This window comes from Rhinopithecus bieti, unplaced genomic scaffold (assembly GCF_001698545.2).
Source record: "Rhinopithecus bieti isolate Rb0 unplaced genomic scaffold, ASM169854v2 scaffold_1887, whole genome shotgun sequence".
Classification (NCBI taxonomy): Eukaryota; Metazoa; Chordata; class Mammalia; order Primates; family Cercopithecidae; genus Rhinopithecus; species Rhinopithecus bieti.
The window spans coordinates 1,131,816-1,155,579 of NW_016803685.1; the positions used below are offsets into that span (position 1 = coordinate 1,131,816).

At 35.9% G+C, this 23,764-nt stretch overlaps 1 protein-coding gene across 1 annotated transcript in view; it reads left to right on the forward strand.

Annotated features, from left to right (window-relative positions):
* DPYD (dihydropyrimidine dehydrogenase) overlaps window positions 1-23,764 on the forward strand; it is an 875,642-nt gene that overhangs the window by 487,325 nt on the left and 364,553 nt on the right. Inside the window, 1 exon segment of the mRNA XM_017850609.1 lies at window positions 14,439-14,603. Within this exon segment, the coding sequence (XP_017706098.1) occupies window positions 14,439-14,603 (165 nt within the window).

Genomic DNA, 23,764 nt, shown 5'->3' on the forward strand with positions numbered 1-23,764 from the left:
AAATCTAGGTAAAGTTTCCCAAACCTCGATGTGTGATTTCTGTGCACCTGCAGGCTTAATATTATGTGGAAGCTGCCAAGGCCTGAGGCTTCCATCCTCTGAAGCAACAGCCTGAGCTGTACTTGGCCCCTTTTAGTCATGGCTGGAGTTGCTGGGACACAGGGCACCAAGTCCCTAGACTGCACACAGCAGAGGGACCCTGGACCTGGCCCATGAAACCATTTTTTCCTCCTAAACCTCTGGGCCTGTGATAGGAGAGGCTGCCACAAAGGTTGCTGGCTGACATGCCCTGGAGACATTTTTTCAATTGTCTTGGGGATTAGCTTTTGACTCCTCGTTACTTATGCAACTTTCTGCAGTCGGCTTGAATTTCTCCTCAGAAAATGGGATTTTCTTTTTTATCTCATTGTCAGGTTGAAAATTTTCTTTTCTTTTTTTTTTTTTTTTTGAGGCAAGGTCTTGCTCTGGTGCCCAGGCTGGAGTGCAGTGGTACAATCTTAGCTCACTTCAACCTCCGCCTCCCAAGTTCAAGTGATTCTCCTGCCTCAGCCTACTGAGTAGCTGATATTACAGGTGCCTGTCACCCCACCCAGCTGATTTTTGTATTTTTAGGAGACACAGGGTGTCACCACGTTGGCCAGACTGGTCTTGAACTCAAGTGATCTGCTCACCACAGCCTCCCAAAGTGCTGGTGTTACAGGCATGAGCCACCATGCTCAGATAGGTTGCAAATTTTCTAAGCTTTTAAGCTCTGTTTTTCTTTTAAAATTGAATGCCTTTAACAACTCCCAAGTTACCTCTTGAATGCTTTGCTGCTTAGAAATTTCTTCTGCCGGATACCCTAAATCATCTCTCTCAAGTTCATCGTTCCACAGATCTCTAAGGTAGGGGCAAAATCCTGCCAGTCTCTTTGCTAAAACAACAAAAGTTACCTTTCCTCTAGTTCCCAACAACTTCCTCATCTCCATCTGAGACCATCTCAGCCTGAATTTCATTGCCCACATCATTATCAACATTTTTGTCAAAGCTATTCAACAAGTCACTAGGGAGTTCCAAACTTTCCAATATGTTTCTTTTTCTGAGCCCTCCAAACTGTTCCAGCCTCTGCCTACTATCCAGTTCCATAGTCATTTCCACATTTTTGGGTGTCTTTTCAGCTGCACCCCACTCTACTGGTACCAATTTACTGTATTAGTCCATTTCATGCTGCTAATAAAGACACACCCATGACTTGGCAATTTACAAAATAAAGAGGTTTAATGGACTTTAAAGTTACACATGGCTGGGGAGGCTTCACAATAATGGGAGAAGGCAAGGAGGACAAAGTCACATCTTACATGGATGGCAGTAGGCAAAGAGAGAGAGCTTGTGTAGGGGAACTCCTCTTTATAAAACCATCAGATCTCCTGAGACTTATTCAGTATCATGAGAGCATCACAGGAAAGCTTGCTCTATGATTCAATTATCTCCCACCAAGTCCCTCCCACAACATGTGAGAATTCAAGATGAGATTTGGGTGGGGACACAGCCAAATTACATCAACACATTTTAGGGAGACATAAGACATCAATCAATACACATAAGATGTGTATTGATTTGGTTCAGAAAGGCAGGACAACTTGAAGTGGGGGAGGGTTCCAAGTCATAGATTCAGAGATTTTCCAATTGGAAGTTGGTTGAAAGAGTTTAGCTGAAGACTTGGAATCAATAGAAGGGAGTTTCTTGGCTAAGATAAGGGGTTATGGAGACCAAGATTCTCATTATGCAGATGAAGCCTCCAGATAGCAGGCTACAGAGAGAATAGATTGTAAATGTTTCTTATCAGACTTAAAAATGTACCAGACTCTTAGTTAATTCTCTCCTAGACCAGGGAAAAAACATGGAAAAGGAAGGGGATTCTCCACAGAAAGTAGATTTTCCCCACAAGAGACAGCTTTGCAGGACCTTTTCAAAGTATGTTAAAGAAATATAGTTTAGGGTAAAATACTTCAATTTCTTTCAGAGCCTGTCATGTGATGTTATACTAGAGTGAGGCTGGAATTTGGTGTCTTATTGCACAAAAAGTTTGTTTCATCAGTCTTAAGATCTCTGTTTTAATGTTAATACTGGACAGTTATACCTGAATTTCAAAAGGAAGACAGTAGAATGAGGCATGTCCAGCCCCACCTTCCCATCATGGCCTGAACTAGTTTTTCAGGTTAACTTTGTAATGCTCTTGACTGAGAGAAGGGGATCTATTCATATGATTGGGAGGCTTAGAATTTTATTTTTAGTTTACAACACCTTTTACAGAAAGAGAAGCTACTCTGATTAAAGTAATTTGCTAAGTAATTTAAATGATGAAATTTTACATATCATATTGTCTTCTGAAGGATGAACTGAGAAGTGTGTTATCTTAGAATTCTGGGTTTGAACTAAAAAACAAATCTATTTGCTCAGGTCCCTCCTCCATGAATCAAATTTATTAGTTTTTTTTTTTTTTTCTATAGTAATGCCTGAAAAGTAGTGCTGATAATTAGAGTACTGTTATGAATAACACATTGTGAAATTCAGAATTCTCAGAATTTCTTTGTTTGCTTGGTTAATTATTTTGTTTGGTTTTGATTTTAACTTATGAAACCTTTCCCTGTGAGAGCCATATGGATCACCTTTCAGGTATAACATGATTGTCTTCTATAAAACTAAAAGAAAAAAAAAAAAAAACTGAAAAAAAATTGAGAGGACACAGGAAGTTTTCAAATGTCCTTCAGTTTACTTGTTTTCAGTTCCTCAAAAGAGACTGATGCAAAGCAGTTTGGAGTTTAGAATAGCTTTGAAAGCATTTATTGTTCCAAGGCTAATTTTAACCTTGTGATAAAGATTGCTTTTTGTATTCAGTTGAATGTGAGATCCAGTAATTGTTTGTCAAGGCTAAGTGCTGTAGGACATAATACATTTTTTAATGGTGTTTTGTAATTATAATACAAGCATCTTTATGGCCTGATATATGAAAGAATGCTATTGAGTAGAATGATGAGAAAACAGACTTCAAATTTTATTATTTTAATTATTATATCTCATAGCTGCTTAACTTATATTTAGGGTAGTTTGACTTTGTATGTGTGCTCAAATGAATGATTTTTCATTAGCCGAATAGTTTCATAGATTCTTGGCAGAAACAAACTTTTTATTCTCCTCATTTTTTTCTTTCCATTTTAGACAGTAGGATATTGGTGAGGAAGGTTCCCTAAGGTAGCCAAAACAGAGGTGTGTGTTGCCTGAATTGACTTTAATATGAATTTGAAATTACCTCTATAGGGAAGTTTTAAGCTTTCCCTGTTTTCCAAAATTTCTGTGATTGGAATCTCTAGAATAAAGTTGAAACTAGACAGATTTAACAGGAGAAAGGGCATACAAATTTATCACCTCATATACACGGAAGTCCCACAAAATATGAGACTCTAAGGAGGGCCAAATTGTGGAAGCCTAAGTAACATTTTGAGCTACAGAATGAAGTAGGGGATTGGGGCTTCTGAGGGGGAGGTGGCAGCACAAGCAATAGAAGGGTGAAAGGAGAAAACGAACTGCAAACAAAGGTTGTCTTACTATGCAGATAAATTCTCCTGGGTAGTAGCCTTAAGAATAGGTGAAAAGTCCAAGTGTGATCTTTTTTTTTTTTTTTTTTTTAAGATGGAGTTTCATTTTTGTTACCTAGGCTGGAGTGCAATGGTGTGATCTCAGCTCACTGCAAACTCCACCTCCCGGGTTCAGGAGAGGTGATTCTCCTGCCTCAACCTCCCGTGTAGCCAGGATTACCCTGCTGATTTTGTATTTTAGTAGAGACGAGGTTTCTCCATGTTGGTCAGGCTGGTCTCCAACTCCCGAACTCAGGTGATCCGCTCGCCTTGGCCTCCCAAAGTGCTGGGATTACAGGCATGAGCCACCGTGTCTCTTCTTTTGCAAGGAGTTAATCTTCGCTGATTATGTAGATTCCAGGCAAGGACTTCATGACAATGACATTTCTTCAGGAGGGATTTCCTTTAGTCAGATGAAAGAAACTTCTGAGAAAGCCTCCCCTTGCACTTCAGGAGAGAACAGATCAAGAGATGGGGGCTGGGAGAAGGCCAGAGTAGACCTTGGTTCTGAGGCTGTTACTTTAGTTCAAAGTACTCAGCCTATCAATGCACCATACTTTGGGGTATGGTTTTTGAGCCCCAATGCCTCTAAATCATAAACTTGTGCCAAGGGTTTCAGATAGCAGTATCTCCAATCTGAGATGTTTCCATGTTGTATGTTTTGTATTTGTATAGATAAACAACTTTGAAATCCTCATCGGTGGTAGATTAGGAATCCACCAAGGGATCTGTAATCCCAAAGGACCATGTCATACAAGCTCATCATTTTGTTAGAGGAATGCCTGGAATCAATATTCTTTCTAAAATATCATTCAGAACCATATGTCAACAGAGGCAGTCATATTGAGGCAAAACATACAATCTTAGAGTCATCAAATAATGTTAGCTTCAGATTTACACCTGTTTTTTTTTTTTTCTGCTAATAACTTTGTTTTCATTTTTTACTATAAAATTGCATACCTACAAAAGTGTATAGTTTAAAATATAATAAAAATGAATACTTTTTTCTCATTTCACAGAATAAGAGAACATAAGATATTCCTGTACCTTTGATTCTATGTGTACCTCCTCAATTATATTCCTTTTGCTTCCCTCGAAAGGTGACTATTTTAGATTTTATGATAATCATCTTGCTTTTGCATATGTTTTACACATAATGTATTTCTAAACAGTGTACTGTTTTGTTTATTTTTTGCTTCATATAAACATAATCACACATTTATATTTTTACACAGCTTGCTTTTTTCTTGTTATTATTCATTATTTTTTTCTTCATATCAATCCTAGTTGCAGAGTTAACATCAGTTCATTAATTTTCTCTACCATATACTATTTGCTCACCATTCCTTTTGTGGAAAGTATCTTTATTTTATTTTTATCCTTGAGTTATAAGTCTACTAGGTATGCAATTCTCAGTTAACATTTCTTATTCATATGAAATATTCTACTCTCTTCTGGCTTTCATTGGTACTGCCAAGAAGTGAGCTCTCAATCTGCTTTTTATTTTTGGAGTAGTCTTTTTTACCTCTGGTTATTTTTTAATTCTTCCCTTTCTTATTGTTGCTTTATATACTACAAAGTATCTATATATCAATTCTTTTAAAAACTTACTTTCCTTAGTTTGTTGGTGTCTGGAATCTGAGAATTGGTGGCCTTCATCAATTCTATTCAACCTCTGACAATATCTTTGGAAATAGTGCCTCTCCCAGTTCTCTCTATTTGCTTCTTGTGAACTGCAATTTGATTTTTCCTTTACCTTGTCAATCTATTCTCCATGTCTCTTAATCTCTTGATCGTGTTTTACATCACATTTGTTTGTGCTTTCAGGTAAACATTCCCAGATATATCATCATATCATCCCCAAACTATTAGGTTTTAATTTTCCCTGTTTTTTTTTTTTTATTTCTAGAAATTCTATTTGGTCATATGTTACATCTGCATGATAAACTTTGAGTTTCTCATTATTTGTACATTCAAGTCTCTCTTGTATTTTTAAACATATTAAAATTTTTATATTCTATATCTGATAATCCCATTATATACATTTTTTGGTAGATCTGATTTTGTAGCGTTCTCTTTGCACTGGCTCCCATCTATGATATCTTTTTTCTCATGTCATTAGTGGTTTCCTTCTCTTGTGAGCTCACATTCCTTGAAAATGTATTTATGGGAATTTATAAATATTTGAGGTAAAGTAAATTCTTCCAGAGAGGGTCTGAGATTGCTTTTACTAGTTATCTAAGGACACCATGACTAGGAACCACTTTTAAACCAAATTTTTAACCTCGCAGTTTAAATTTTGGCACTCACACAGGTTTAGATTCTTAGAAGAGACTTATTTATCTCCTTGATTACTAAAGCTGAAACTGGCACATGCCCCGCCATTGCTCTCTAGTTATTTTCTAGTGAGAGGATCATTCTTTCTTGGTCCTGTATTTATGTGGAGATTTCTATTCTACCCCACAACGTGCTCAGTCCCAGACTTTGTCTGCTATCTCAGGTGTTTGTAACTCAGTTTCTAGGCCACCAGGGATGGGCAAAAACCTTGAGGGTAAACACCACCCGATAGTTAGTTTGCCCTTGTGAATCTCTGCTTTGTGCTCATTTCTGATCTCTCAGAAATTTCCTTATTTTGATACCAGTATAGCTATGCATCTTTTAGAAAAAAAAATCCTGTCCAGTAGGTTTATATGTGTTATATTGCAAGGGATTTCTCTCAGTATCTTGTTAGCCATGTTGTAGAAATGGAAAACTCCTCTCTCGACTCTTTTAGATACTGCTTTCAATAGTAGTCATTTCATTTGCAGTCAGTGGTAGAGTAGAGCCAGAGATTTACACAAGTTTTTTTAAAAGTAAAGATTTTAAAAAGTATTTATCACTTCCAGTGAAAATTCTGTTCTAATACTTGAAGATAATTAATAATTGTTAAAACTGACTCATGCTTACACCTTCACAGCTGCTATTCTGGGCCTTAAAAGATTTCTTCAAAGCATATCACATGATCACCTTATAAGCAGGCCAGCAGAAATTTCTAAGTTAATTACAGTTTGGCAGAGTGTATCCAAAACCTCTTATCTGAACAGTGAACCCAATAATTTAATCAGTCTGTCTGTTGATTAATCACGTTCTAATCCATCTGATATCAGCACTAAAAAAGCCCTTCATCTGTTTCTTGTAAAACTTATCTCTGTGAATGCACAGCTGCTGTGAGCTATTGGTATTAATAACTTGAATAGGAGACAGAACACAATGGATTCTCAAAGCCTGCAGAAAAAGTTTGAACTCCTTAAAACAGTCATTCAAGACTCTGCAATCTGACCCAACTCTATTTAATCCTCCCATCTTCATTTCCGGTTTATTTCCCAGTTTTAGCCGTGAACTAGTTAAAATCAGTCACCTGAACTCTCACAACTTTTGTTTTGACTGTTTCTGAAGCTAGTGAGTTGGTGAATGAATAAACATTTATTTATCAAATACCACATGCCAGTCATGTGCTGTATTGCTTCATTTAATATCCTACATCTTCTCTGTGACAGAGTGATGGTTATCCGGATCGGCAGATGAGAAGGTCAAAAAACAAAACAAACCACTTTTAGTGTCTAGTTTACAAAATCGTAAGCTCTTTGAAAAGGGCAAGAGGAAAAACAAAAGGCTACATGATTATATGAGCCAGTATTTTTATCAGACATGAATAAAATTCAGAAAATTAATCTCCATATTTCTACAGTATAAGACACCACATGCTTTATATATGTGACACACTATCCAAGAGTGAGGAACATTTGGTGTTGGGTGAGCACTGGAGAAAATGTGAGTAAAACTCCTTCCTTGACATATAGCAGACATTCAGTCTAGTCAGTTTTCATTTATTAGTCCCCTCTTTTAAGCCTAATAAGGTCATACATGTTTTCTTATTCATTTTAGAACAATGTGCTCTTCTTTGTTCCTCCTTTCCTATTTCTTCCACTGTCCTCCCCTCTTAGATAGAATATCTATTCATTCCATCAGTTCAGCCTAGGCCAAGGCTGAGATTAAGTACACCACACCATGCTATTTTGTGTTGACATCTTCAACACACTAACACATGATAATGAGAGATTCCCAGTGTAGTCTAAAACATTGGAGAATGTCAAAGCATTCTTAGAATTTTGATCTTGCAAGGTTTTGGGCCACAGGAATAGGAAATGGATCATCATGTTTGAATCAAGACTGTAGAGAGTTTTTATTTCACTAAGTGATAATTATTTTGCCTGTCTGACCACCATTTTCCTAGATAATTATCCTTTGTCAGTGTCTGTATATTTTCTTCTGAAGTTTCTAAGGTGAATTTAAATCTACTGGTCCTGGTGTCACAGATAATACTAGTTACCCAGCTCTCAGTTACCCCATCATTGTTTACCTGAGCATCTGTGTGAATCCTAATTAAATTTATCCTGCCAGACATAGTTCATTAAACAAGGGATGACTAACTAATGCAGCTTAAGCCCGTTAGGGCCTCTGTCACCAGGGGTTAAAATCTGGCCTAAGAGATTACAAGTTTGGAGGAGTGACTTTCCCTACAGCTTGTGAACTTGGGACTTGTCAGAGAGTTATATTCTATCATATGAACTGAGACAGAGGAAGCTCTCTGTAGAGAGACAGAAAGAAAAATGAAGAAATAAGCCAATAGAAGCAGAGAGGAGACAAAGAATCATTCCTAGCTGAGGTATAGTTGCATATTTGTGTGTGTTATGTGAAATTCTCCTTTTCCTTAAAATAAATAGACCACACCCCACTTTTAAAATTTAACTTATTCAAATTGATTTGTTTTCTTGCAACTGAAATAAGTTCTAATTATTATTATGTATATTAAATGTTAAGAGGTCACTAACAACATTATTATTATCCACATCACATAAGCACACCTGAGTTCTAGTCTCATCTCTAATGCTTACTAGATATGCAACCATGGATAGGTCGTGATAATTTCAAAAGAGTGATATATGTGAAAGATTTGTGCTATACATGTCTAAAATACTGTTATTTCTACAATGTCAGTGCTACAACTTCTCTGATAATTTATCTTTTATTTCTAGGATCATAGTGCTATTTTTGTTTATTGTGTTTTCCGTGTAGATAGGTCTGAAGTTGCTGATGACAAAAGGGCAAATTCTGTCACTAATTCAGATATTGAGTACTATCTTTATATAAGCTATTACAAGAGAAAAAAATGATTTATTGAGAACAAATACTCATCTTGCCTACTTTGTCCCCCCGAGAAAACCAAGTAGAGATTATTCTGACCATTATAAAGTTTATTTTGGGGAGGAATCAAATATTAATATACGTAGTTCATGAAGAAAATAAAATGTTAGCGAGTTCTTTCATAGTAGCGCAATTGTTCTAGAAACTGGGCCACTCTTGAATTTTATTTCACTTTTTGCTATTCCCAGGGTAGCAGTATGTTAGATTTATAATGATGGAATCTGACTCTGTAACAAGATATTTGTTGTTAGACTTGTTTGCAGAGTGGTTTTCCTCTTTTGTGGAATAGTGTATGGTTATGTTGTACTTAGTAGGATTTTATGAGGAAAGTGATATATTTTAGAAAACAGTTTGTCAGGAAGTACATTTAATTTTTGAACTCCTAATTTATAAAACCAAATTACTAAAATGTTTTTGACAAAATATTTACAGCAGAATCTTGGAAGTTAAGGAAACAAAACAAATGTTTCTTCGATTTCAGTTACAGTTTTTCAGGTAAACTGATAAAACTTTATCAACAACTCATAGCAGTATACACTATACTGCCACATAACTCATTGAACAGATTTCTCATTCTACCACACTTCTGCAGTTCAAGAGTAAAGTTTCTTTATAATTATATATCACTAGTACTTTCAGAAAGGCCTTCTTGCTCTACCATTTCCTATTTCTCCTCCACCATCTACCTACTCCAAGAAGTAACTTCTATCATGAATTATTTTTAGTTGTTACCTTACTTATATTTATAGTTTTATCCTATCAGTATGTTTCACTAAACAATATATTGCTTTGTGTTGTGTGTCATATTCTATATATTTTTCTAGAACGTGCCCTTTTCATTCAACAAGATGTTTATAAAATTAATCCACTGTGGTATATGTAGCTATGATTCACTTTGCAAATTTTATTTCCTGTTTTCATCCAACTTTGCTTGACCCCATTCTTTTTCTAGCCTCTTATTCAGACATTTCTACAAAGTTTTCTTTTTCTGTTAGTTGTGGCAATTGTGACTGTTTTAATTCAGTAGTAACCATGGAAACATTGTAAGTTTTTACAATAAGAGAGGTCAAGTAAATGAACCTAAACAAATATGATTAGTCAGTTTACCATTTAAATCTCTTTTCTGATAGAGAAAAAATCACTATCAGCACTTCAAATGTTAAAAGGTCACTAATACTTGATGTTATAATGGTAGTTATAATATTACATAAAGCTAAGATATTACCTAACACTTCCTTTTCTATAAACATCTGTTTTTAAAATATCTGAATATTGTTAATGCACTGAAGCTCAGAGCTATAGCAGTTTGTCTTTTTTATTATAGAGAATGAACTCTTATCTACTCTAACTATTCTTGAATATGTTTATGTTGTTGTATTAACTCCCTTAAGCAATGCTAATAAGACTTAGCCATTAAATATTAAAGCAAAATATTCTCTTATGAAATCATGCTCAAATTCTAGTCTTCCCAGGTCAAAAGCTTTAGTAAGTTATTGTCCAATTATTGAAACTCTAACTCTAGTTATATAACCAAAGATAATTGGTTATATCTGTGTTTTCATTCATCTTTCACTTAATTTAAAATTCTAAAAGTCTCAAGTCAGTGGAGAATGTTTTTGGCAAAACAATGACAAACATGACTGAATTTGGGAAAGAAAACGTAGAATAAAATTTATATTACCCATTTATTACTGGATGAATACATTGGAATTTTGCCACTTTAGTTGAATTTGGAAAATGTCGAATTTCTATCATGTTAACAAATGCCTTACAGATAGTTAACCCATTCTACAACAGTAGGCATCTGTAATTTGAGAAGTTATAAAGGGCCTTTTACGTTTGGTTGAATTAAGGAATGAGAAAATTGACCTGTTTAAATAAACATTCTCTATTATAAATCAACACAAATGATTAATCGTTCTCTATCATAAAGTAGATAAATTTTCCTTTGATTTGGTTTGTACTTCCTATTCATTATCTTGATTAAGGAGATCATTGGTAACTCTCCTATGCTATATTTACAGTTTAACACCACATCATAGAAGAGAAAAATAAACCAGCTCTAACACTGATAAGAAACTTGCTCATAATACACAAAGAAAAAATTCTTAAAGGTAGAATTGTAGGTTTTGAGTTATTACTGAGGGGGGAAATGCTTAAGAAAGAAGCATTTTCTTGACAGTCCTCCAATTAAATATTGTCAGCTTATAGATCCTTTTGGCTAACGTGAGATGTTGGCCTTGTGGTTATTAGTAGGGTTACTGTAAATAGCATATAGCATATATCTTAGAATTCCTGAACCATAAGATTTTTTTCCTTATTAGTTATAGGTGAAATTTCCATTCTGTGTCTTTTATATTCTATGATATTTTAAAAATTCCTACGTATACTGTTAAGATGTGTTCTTAGCATACAGGACAAACATAAAAGACAACTGTAGTTGGACAGGCTCATTAGCTAGGAAATACCCTAGGTGGTCATGGATCAGGTTAAGAATTCACATCCACATGAACCAAAAAAGCCTGGGAGTTGGATTGTATCTGAATGGGGGCATTCTATTTAAATCCTAGAGATCAGCGTTACCCAGCAGTTAAGGACTAGCAATCAGGAAGGTCTTAGAAGCTGCAGTGGGGTGAAGTTCAAGCATGCTTTCTGTCAGCCAGTCGTCACAGTGGGCTGTGTGAGAAGGCCTATAGCAGTGGGTGGTTTGTATCACAGCACTCGGTTCAGGGATCTAACCGTGGGAGGGGATGTTCTGAGTTGTAGAAAAAGGGGTCCCTGAAGGATCAGAAGAAGCAAGCAAGAACCCCAATTCTAGAGAAATGGACTAGCAGGAAAAGATCTAAGCGTAGTAATAAATCCTGAACTTTGAATAAAAGCCTGTTTTTGCTATAAAGACATACCTGAGCCTGGGAAATTTCATGAAGAAAAATAAGTTTAATTGGCATATGGTTCTGCAGGCTCTAAAGGAAGCACAGCAGCGTCTGCTAATGTGGAGGCCTCAGGAAGCTTCCAATCAAGGCAGAAGGTGAAGGTGAAGGGGGAGCAGTCAGATCATATGATAAATCAGTAGCAAGAGAAAGAGGGGAGAGGTGCTACACACTTTTAAAGGGCCAGGTCTTACAAGAACTCACTCATTATCATGAGGACAGTACCAAGAGGATGACTCTAAACTATTTATGAGAAATTCTCCCCCATGATACAATCAATCACCTCCACCAAGCCCCTCCTCCAACACTGAGGATTACATTTCAACATGAGATTTGGGTGGGGTACACATCCAAACCGTATCAAAGCCCAAACCCCGGTCTGTTCAGCAGCAGAATGCAGCCAGCAATAAATATCTTTGGTTCTCATACCTCAGGACAAGACTGATTCTAGTGCTTATGGTTTTAGTCTAGACTCATTCAAGATACAATACTTTAGCACCACTAAAGGCCAGCCTGGAAGCTGGGCATATAATAGTAAACAAAATATAGTTTCTTTCTTTACAAGTCTTATGCTGTAGTGGAAGGTACAGTCAGGAATATAGACAATCGCAATAAATGGTAGTAAGAGTGCCAATTGGGGAAGGTATATATTGTTATGGTGGCATGAGTCAGCGCGTGTTACTAAAACTCAATGGAGTTGGACAGAAAAGAAAAACTTCTCAAAGGAACTGAAGTCTAAATGAAGACATGGAGAATGGGCAGGAGTAGGGATACTGCTAACATGAGTCAGTTTTGTTGAATAAGCAGGAAGCACCTGCTTCCAGACGAATAAATTAAAAAATGGTCATCAAAACCAGATGCCCCATTATTTGCCCACCAGCACAGTACCAGGGCGCTTGACTTGGTGAACTAAATACGGATTTCACTCCTCCTTGGCTAAGAAATCCTGTGTAGAGAACAATTTGTGGCCTAGGTTGGACTTACTTAGGTGAAGAGCATTTAGAGTAGAGAGTAAAGCAGAGGAAAGGACGATCTCAAGGCTTAAAGGGTATGGCTCTTGAAAATTGGAACATAGAAGAAAACTAGCCTCATCTGAGTGAAACATTTCAAGAATTGTCTTCTCAGACCATGAAAACACCGGAGTACCCGCTGGATGAGCTTCACAGAGCCACCTGTAAGGAGGCAGAACGTTAAGCATTTGCCAAGATGGAAATTGATGCACTAGGCTTGAGCTTCCTGAAGTAACTCTATTTGTCATTTTACCCATTAAGATTGTGAAACATGGTTTCACAATAGCAAATCAAAGCAAACTGGAGATGTTGCACACAATTACAATAGAAATGGAATGACTTAATTAGTAAAAAATTAACTGGCATGATTCCTATAAGTTAAAATGTACATATTTAAGGAGGCTTATTGTAACATTTATACCATTTATTTTATAATATACTAATTCGAAGGTAAAAGTGAATGTAAATTATCAGAAATTAACATGCAATGTGAAGAAAAGTCCTTTTATCCTCTGCAACTGTGGCATTTGGCAGATTCAGGAATAAATAATCTTTTGTGGCAAGGGTATGCCTTATCAAACATATGCAGATCAGCACTAATTAATGCTAATTAAGGTTTCCTGTCTATCTAGTTGGAAAAACGTCCAAATGTTATGAAATCCAGTTAGTATGCCTATTACGCTAATTGTTTTATATGGGGTGGTTCTTAATTAAAATATGTAAATTGACCTTAATTGCTATATACTAATGGGGGTTCATGTTATCTTACTAAAAGTGACAAGATGGTGAGGAGGGGTACTTAAATGACTAATTCTGATAAATCCTTAACTAAATGACCTTTACTCAAAATTAATTTTAATTGGAAGTTGGCAAAAGAAACATTTTCCTTCTTTGTTTCTTTTTAGTTTTAAGTAATGGAAGAATGTTATTCTTCTTCGTTAATACAGCTTTAGAAGCAGTTGTGGATTGTTAATTACACTTAACAAGCAAGTTAATTTTACTGTTTACTGTTTATAGGTATCAGGAAGTTATTGATATACCCATTTCAGTCTTGGAGAAAGTGACTTTCTTCTCATTGAATGTGAATATATAGTTATAATCCTATAAGTAATTTGACCTAGCCAGTTTGTTAAAATATGTGTTAATGGTTGATGAGCCAGTAATACTAATATGTATTCCTTCACTTATTTACATTGGAATTACTTTTTTTAGGAAAAAAATAAAGTTTTTACTAACATTAATTCTTATTGGAGTTAAACTGTGATTGGAGATACCTAGATTAAATGGACAGAAATGATAAACTTTTGCATTTTACCTATCATGTTTTTATTATTTAATCACAAACAAGTTAACATGTGTATGCCCTAAATCAGTGTTAATGAATATAAATATTTTTATTTTTGCACTATTCTAAACCTAGAATTACAAGAAGTAATTTAGCTAAAGCTAACAAATACTTTATTTTACCTTTTTTATTTACAAGTAGTTTATGTGCAATTCTAATTTAATGTATATTAAAATGCCTCTGCAAAATGTGAGAAGGGACTTCATAAAATATTGTCATATGGAAATGAGCAGATAATAAAGATTATAGCTTTTCTTTGTCAAAAGGAGACTCAATATCTTTGCTCTTTCATCAGGACATTGTGACAAATGTTTCCCCCAGAATCATCCGGGGAACCACCTCTGGCCCCATGTATGGCCCTGGACAAAGCTCCTTTCTGAATATTGAGCTCATCAGTGAGAAAACGGCTGCATATTGGTGTCAAAGTGTCACTGAACTAAAGGCTGACTTTCCAGACAATGTAAGTGTGATTTAACATCTAAAACAAGAGAATTGGCATAAGTTGGTGAATGTTTATTTAAACATCCAATTCATAGGCTTATAAATATTAATGTGTATATTTTATTAAAGAATCTGCCAGTTGCTTTGCTGATGCATAGAAAGATAAAAAAGAAAGAAAAGCTCAAGAACTCATAAAAATCCACACAATGTGAAGCTTTGTTATAAATGGGTGCCATGTAAGATGGAAGAAGTATCTACATAAGCAGAAGGAAGAGAAATGAAATACTCATTTTATTGAGTTGGTTTTCACTGTATGTGGCTGGTATTTATGAAGGTGATGACCTTAGGAAGAAATTGCAGACTATAAATCATTTTAAATATGAACCTGAGGCAGAAGCAGCATATCTTCCTATGAAATTTATATTTTTTCAGTGGGAAATAATTCGCCAAATAATTTTAACACTCCTATACTAAATGAGTCAACTATCTTTTATAAAATCTTTTTTTTCTTTTAAAGAACCATGCATAAATATTGCAGTAAAATCAGGCTTAAATATAATAGATAATATTTTCTCTTCAATAGTCTGGTTAGGGTTATCCTTAATGTCATTCATTTATAGTCCCTCTCCCTCCCACCTGCCTCTCCCACTTCCTATTTTTTTCCTACTCCCTCTCCCTCCCTTCTCTCTCTTCCTTCCTCCCTTTTCCCCTCCCTCTTCCTCAATTCTCTGTCTCTTTCAAATACACACAACTTATATCTCTTTCTTTCATTCTTTCTTTCAATGAACTGGTAGTGAATGGAGGTTGAGATTTGAGGCAATGCGTGTGTTTATGTCATCGAAAATATTTTTCTACCTACATATGTCTTTCAGAGGCAAAAACAACACTCAAGTATACTAATGATATATTTTAAAATCTATTGAAACTGGTGAATGGTTGTCTACAAACTGATAAATTGCAAATTCTTACAAAGGAATATAGAAATCACACGATTGCCTTGCCCGTCAAGTTTTTTTTCTGTTTTACGCAGCTCTAATTATTTCAAAATTATCTCTTAACTTGAAATAAAATACATGCACACAGAACAAATATAATTTATCTTCCTCAAGACAGTCGTTTAGATGTGAAGGGAACTATCAGGACCCATCTAAAATCTCTAGTTTCTGCTTATTAGGAATCTTTCCCTTCCTGAGCTTGTTGTGAAAATTATCCCTGTTTTCGCATTGTATAACACTCTATATAAGAGGTATGCTGAGCTATTTGTTTGTTAAAGGACCTACATCTTTTGGGAAGCGTTTCTCAGAATGATAAGGACAACAAAAAAGGTCAACTATAAAAAGAAATAATATGTTTGTAAACCTGATGTACAGTATTAAATTCTCTGCCAGGTACTGAACATGCAACATAATAGTAATGGTAATAATATATTATGAGCACTCATATAGCACTCACTCTGTGCTAGGCACTGTTATAACAGTTTTATTTATTTTAAACTCATTTGATTTTTTTGAACAACCTTATGAGATAGGTAGTATTATTGTCTCTATTTCACTGATGAGGAAACTGAGGCACACAGAGATTAAGTACCATGTCAATCATTACACACCTAATATATGATGAAGCTAGAATTTGAACTTGAAATTTGTTTTTACCATCCATGCTCCTGTCTGATAACAGTGTTCTCTGGTCCAGTGTATTTGCCTATGTTGTCCTTAAATATTGAGTATTACTTGTTTTTTTAACTAGAGATTGGGTACACCCCCAACTCTGTAGTCGAGGCCAGAGTACATTGGCGCCATCATGGCTCGCTGCAGCCTCCAGCTCCTAGGTTCAAGTGATCCTCCCGCCTCAGCCTCCCAGGGCCTACAGGTGCCTGCCACCATGCCCGGCTAATTGTTTAATTTTTTGTAGAGATGAAGTCTTGCTATGTTGCCCAGGCTGGTCTTGAACTCCTGAACTCAAGCAGTCCTCCTACCTCAACCTCCCAAAGTACTGGAATTACAGGTGTAGGCCACTGTTCCCAGTCTAGTATTACTTTTTTTTTTTTTTTTTTTTTTGAGACGGAGTCTCGCTCTGTCCCCAGGCTGGAGTGCAGTGGCCGGATCTCCGCTCACTGCAAGCTCCGCCCCCCGGGTTCACGCCATTCTCCTGCCTCAGCCTCCCGGGTAGCTGGGACTACAGGCTCCCGCCACCGCGCCCGGCTAGTTTTTTTTTTTGTATTTTAGTAGAGACGGGGTTTCACAGCGTTAGCCAGGATGGTCTCAATCTCCTGACCTCGTTATCCGCCCGTCTCGGCCTCCCAAAGGGCTGGGATTACAGGCGTGAGCCACCGCGCCTGGCCTGGTATTACATTTTAATGCCTCATGAGAATGGTATGAAATATAATTTCCCAAATACTGATTCAATAGTATCTAGATAAGCTAATGTGTCTGAAAAAAAAATACTTTCCTGGAAAATAACTCCTACCGATGGATTGCCTTAACTTCATGTGATACTTTTTCTCTTTTTGGGGTAGGAGTAAGTTGTAGTAATGACCACCAAGAAATGACAGTAAGTGAACAAGAAAGCTGAGATGAAACCCTTGTTTTGTGATTCTACAGTCAAGTAGAAAGAAGAGATGTAGTTAATATTCTTTTCAATTTCCCTGGTGATAATTTTCTTCTCTTATAATGCTTTTTCTTGAGAAAACAATGCATACTTTTCTTGTTTCTGATTCTTTCCCTATTTAGATTATACACATTTTCTTTTCTGTATTCCTAGAACTAATTTCTAGCATTTTTACTCCTCATATTGAAGATAACATTTTAAATACAATTAAAATGGCATTCCCGTTTGAACCCATAGAAATATGTGTGTGTACCTAGATATTGTCATGCTGAGAGTAGACAGTCCCCTGCTGTTTTGGAATTATTCTGATGCGTTTGCCCAATGAGCTGAATGAAAGAAGGTGACCCTTCATTTTCCAAGTTTAATTATCACTCTTGCTGGAGTTTTTTCACATCATTCTCGACTGCATGGCTGCCACCTTTAATGACCGGGACTGGACAATTCAACCCACTGTGGCAGCTTCTAAGCAAAAGCTAACTTTTCTGATAAAAAGAATTGTGCTGGGTGTGGATATAGGTCAGCTAATATCACTAGCTAATGTCTCTGTTTCCAGAGAGGGTGAGCACCAGTTGACCATAAACCAGAGGAGACAGCTGATGAACTTCTTGAATGTAAAGGCAGGGAGACCTCTGAAATATATTGTGAGGGCTCATCTCTGAATTGTCAGAGTTATACCAAAGCCTACATTCACACTAGACTTCTGCTTGGCTTTCAAGGTTTCCTTTTATTTATCTGTGAATTAAATTTGGCACATTGATCATTGTAGTGACAATTTATTACCGACTAAGAGCTTTTTGTTCCTAAGTTGAGATTCTGTAATGCTTGTTATTAAATATACAGAATAACTAGGACTTGCAGAAGTCAATTTTAAGTGAATCCTTTTATTCTCAATGCAAAATCCTTATGAATCATATATTTCAGGCTGAGGAAAAAATTTTTTTAACAAAAAATACATGCTACACTTTGAATGCACCGAATTAGGAAGCAAAGACTGAATTTTTTTTATCATTTGTGGCAGCTAAAGTAGGAAGCAAAAGGTAGGGCTTCAGCAGTGAATCAGCTAGTGAAGATAGAAAAGGAAATGAGGGCTTTGTTAGAGAAATTAATAAGGAAGAACAATTGATATGTAAATATACATCTATTACAATACACCGCATTTCTGTAAAAAACACTTTCTCAGTTAATTACTGAGAGATCAGCATTGTACATATTAGGTTCAAAGTGACTCCAAAGAAGTTGATCTACATCAGCACTCCTGAAGGTGCTTTACTGACAAATAGCCTCTAAATATTCAGTACTTAACATTTTATGTGTACCATGGACTCCTTAGGCACTCTGGTGAAGCTTAGGAGCCTCTTTCCAGAATATTTTTGAAGGCATAAAACAAAATTCATAGGCTTACAAAGGATTCTCACTATCTCCCTTAAAATATACAATATAGCAATATATATATATATTTTAAGGCACTAAGTAACAATCTAGTGGTGGGTCTAATAAATACTAAAATTTTGATGTCGTGGTGAGTATAAGTACTTGAGATTTCTGCAGCAACTCTACTGTGATTTTCTGTGACTTCTTTTGGTGCAAAGTGACAGATATCAATAGTGCCACTATGGTTTATTGCATTTGTTATCTTAAAAACATCAGACAATTGGCTGGGTGTGGTGGCTCACGCCTGTAATCCCAGCACTTTGAGAGGCCAAGGCAGGTAGATCACTTGAGGTCAGGAGTTTGTGACCAGCCTGACCAACATGGTGAAACCCCATCTCTACTAAAAATACAAAAAATTAGTCGGGCGTGGTGGCAGGTGCCTGTAATCCCAGCTACTCAGGAGGCTGAGGCAGGAGAATTGCTTGAACCCAGGAGGCGGAGGTTGCAGTGAGCCAAGATTACACCACTGCACTCCAGCCTGGGCGACAGGAGTGAAATTCGATCTCCAAAAGAAAAAAAAAAAACAAAAACAGGCAATTTATACATTTATAAAGGAGAGCTTTATGTCTTAGAAAGTATTACTACCTATCGGCTAGGAAGCAGGCTGCTGGTCAAAGCCAGAGACAGAAACTTCAAGAGAAGAAAGGTAAGACAGGAATTTATGGTGAAGGGGTTGGCTAAGTATACATACTAGGTTATAAGAGAAGCTATGAATATTCATGAAGGGGCCTTAACATCTAAGTTACATATTAGGTTATAGGAAAAAACTATGAATAATTCATGAAGGAGGCCCTTAAATCTAAGTTACATATTAGGTTATAGGAGAAGCTATGAATATTCATGAAGGGGTCTTAATGCATGTGTACTGAACAAACATCCGTGTTATATACATGTAATGTTCACTTTGTAGTGGAGACTTAACATTTGAATGTATTACAGTTGGTCTCTATTCATCAAAAGGTGAAGCAGAGACATGAAGGCACTCAGTGCACAGCCTCTGTAAACTGGCCAGAACCAATCCATGGTTGGTAGTCCCTTATCAGGAGAAAGTTGCTAAAATCCATCTCTTGTCCAATCAAACCTGTAGTTATGACTTGTGGAACAGGGGAAGTCAGTTGGCGTCTGCTGATCAGTGAGCTGTAATTGTTTTTATATTGCTTATCTTGAGGCCAGCACTTGTTTAACTGCCAGAGAAAAGGAAAAAAAAAAATCCTTGTGGCACTGAGAATAGTTTATTCTTTAAGTGCAAAGGTGCTTGACTTTACCTTTGCCTGGCATGTCCTCAGGTCTCCTTTATAATTTGGTATCTTATTGACACAAAGAGTCCATGCTGTCTCACCTGGGGCCTGAGAGGCTTTATTTTTAATTTATACATTCATGATTGAAAAATGCCAAAGTTTAGAAGATTGGTAAAAATAAAGGTCTACATGTTTTCTCACCCAAGTTTATGGATTTCTGTATTCTATAGTCTCTGGACTGCAGATTAAGAACCTGTGTCCAGTAGCTCTCTATTCTGTTTGGATATTGGAATCTCCTGAGAAGCTTTAAAAAAGGTATTTATGATTAGGCCCTATTCTGTTCAATCATTTCAGAAATCTCCATGGATACAATGAATATATATGTATGTATGTGTATCTATATACACATATGTATATGCGTGTGTATATGTGTCTGTATATACGTGTGTGTATTTTTTATAAAGTTCGTCAATTGATTCTACTGCGTACGCAGCATTATTTATGGCTCTTGCCCTATGTTATTAAACATTCTTAAAATTCCTATATCAGAACAGTTTATTAAGAGCATTTTATATGTTTCAGGCACTGTGCTAAGGGCTTTATGTATCTGTGAAGCAGAGATTTTTTTTCCCCATTTTAACACATGATGAAACTGACATTTAGAGATATTGCATTGACTATCTTGGGTCATACAGCTAGTGAGTGAAAGCACTAGACCGGGAAGGCTTTCCATTACACCTTGAAGAAATATTTCATTTGGCCCTAAGTAGCCTGAGAAATTAAGAATATATGTTATTCCAATCCTTCCTTTCCCACCCTCTTAAATGGGCATTCTTAAATATAAACTTTCACAAAAGAAAGCAAATGATTTGACAAAGAAAGAAGTTATGTTATCAGCCAAGCATTGTCTTGCTCTTACTCCCAACTAAAGACATTCTATGCCCAGCTCTTACTGCTTTCTAGGATGTAGCTGTCTATAGAAAATAGGGTCAGTGGGACTCAGTTTGGACTTGGATTTGAGCTGTTACCTGGCCTCATCTGAAATTCTATATTCCAAAATAGGGGAAGTCAGGGAACTGAGTCAAATTTAGGTGTCCTGCAAGCGAGGAGGATGCTTATTGCTTATTTGATGGGTGTACATTAGCCCACAGTCCCTGTACAGTCTTCTTGCCATCTCCATGAAGACTACCTCAGCAAAAGTAGACTTCCATTTCTTTGAAGTTTTAAAGTTTCACTTATTAGAAATAGGGGATTTTGTTACTCACACAACTTATTTAAAAAAACAAAATTTAATAACAGGTGAAACTATATCTGTTGTCAGGCCAGCAATGGCCAGTACAAGATAATTACTTTTGTTTCTTATCAAAGAACTTAGAGAGCATGAACATCACCTTAGTTCTTTTGCCTTGTACCCCGAAGAGAATAGTCACAAAGAGAAATTTAAGAGTCTCTGTACTGAAGGGACTCCTCCTTTTCTCCCTCTGGAATTTTTTGAGCATGTCAAGTCCTTGTTTCTGTTGATTTCTACACAGTCCCATGCTGATTTATTTTAAATAAATTAGGAAACTGCTGAAGCAGCTATTGAAGGGAAGACTAGTAAACCCCCAGGAAACAGTTCACTTTTTTGTACTAGAGCTTACGTAGTGATTTTCTGATATTCATGAATTCTAGAGTCAATATATACTTGCATCCCATCCTCCAGAAAGAAATTGCCAAACTTTGGGGCAAATTTTAACTCAGATTATCTAGTGACATTATTTTGTGGACCTTTAAAAATATTCTTCTAATTTACAAAAAAATAAGAATATATCATAATAGTAGTGGAAATTTAAAATATGAGTGGTTAGGAGTGAAAACATCCATGACCACTTATCCTAACAAAACTCTGTTTTCCTAGAGTTGTTGTAGTCTAGGAACTAAAGGCAGAGGGCTTAGAGTCAGAACAGATTTGAATCTCAACATCTCCTCTGAGTTGCTTTTTATGACACTCTCAGCCTCAGTTCCTCATCTGTGTGACCCTCAGAGGTTGTTGTAAACATTGTGAAAGATTGTGTATAGCATTTCAATACATGGTAATTATTCACTACCATAAATTAGATTGCATAGAATATTTATGCATTTGGTTTTTATCCCTACTTTTAATTTTTTTTTTATATGTTATGAAAGGGAGATTTGTCAAGTCAAAGGTGACAGCATGTGTATAGCTTTTAAAGTGTATTGCCCAACTGATTTTCAAAAACTTGGTGAACTGGTGGTTTTATACAAAAACCTTCATTTCAGAAATAGTTACCAATTTAAAATTAAACACTAACTGGCTAAATATGTTTTTCAGTGATTCCTTCAATTTGAGTTCATTATATGTCCTGGTATTATGTAAGTTTTTGGACTATTTGTCTAATGTTTTATTTACTATACTCTCATGCTTTAATATCATTCATTCATTTCACTTAACAGCTTCTCATTAAAACACTTAAATAGTGACAGCTATTTTCTTGATATCAGCATAGAAGCAGAGAAAAAAAATAAAATATATGTAATTTCACAAAACAAAGGTAGCAAAAAATGAATCAGAATATGTAATATGGCTCACAGTTCTGTGATTAGTTTACGACTCCACGTAGCCAAGTATTTTCTTGACATAGGACATTTGTAGTTCTTTAAAATAAAATGTTAGTGCATCCTAGATGGAAATGGAGACTGAATTTACCCTCCCAATGGAAACAACCACAACAAAAATCTTAGAAAATACATGAAACAACAGCTTTTAAGACCTGGAACATCAGGCAATAAAGGAGAGTGGTCACTGATAGACAGAAAACAAAGGACTTGCCCCAGACCCTGAGTTGAGGAGATGGAGCAAGTGGCTAGAATTCACAAGATAAAGTACCAGAAAGCAGAGAGCTGCATGGAGAGAATTCCAGAGATCTGCAGGTTTTCTCTTGAGTATGCAGCAGAGTACAGATCAGCTCATGCATGTGAGTAAAGAGACTGGGAAAAAGGATGAATGACATGGACTACTCCTTGGTTCTTACATATATCTGGGAATAGTGACTGTTCTTGCCAGCCAGACTGGAAAACCCTATGACCACAAGCATTGAATAGAATATAAATAAGACTCTTAATTAAGTATTGGGAAATAATTAGCCCTATGCTGAGCACTGCTTTGGTCATGGCCAGCAAATGTTAAAGGTGAGATCTGAAAGGATCAACGTGTTTCCATATAATTTAACTGCAACTCAAAACAAAACTGAAGAATATTTATAGGAATACAAAAATACCTAGTACCAAACAAGGTAGGATTCACAATATCCAGCATTCAATAAAAAAAATTACCTGTTATGTAAATAAGTAGAAAAACATAAGCCATTATAGGAGGAAAATTAATAGATTAAAACCATCCTAGAACTGACAAGATGTTAGAATTAGCAGACAAGTACAATAAAGCTGTTATTTTAATTATATTCCTTATGTTCAAAAAGCTAAGACATGGAAGATAGATAAAAGATCTAAATAAAACTTCCAGAAATGAAAACTACAATGAATAAGATGAAAGGTACACTGGAAGCTATGAACAGCACATTAAACATTGTGTAAGAAATGATTAGTAACCTTAAAAATATAACAATAAAAGCTATCCAAAATCACACACACACACACACACACAGACACACACACATACACACAGACAGAGAGAGAAATAAACATACCATCAGGGAGCTGGTGCCAATAAGTGGCCTAATATATGTGTAATTAGAGTTCCCAAAGGAAGTTGTGGAAATACAGAAAACAATTTCAAGAAATAATAGTGCAAAGCTTCCACTTTTGCCTAAAACTACAAACCCTCCAAAACACCCCTCAACAAAAAAAAAAAAAAAAAAAAAAAAAAAAAAAAAAAAAAAAAAAA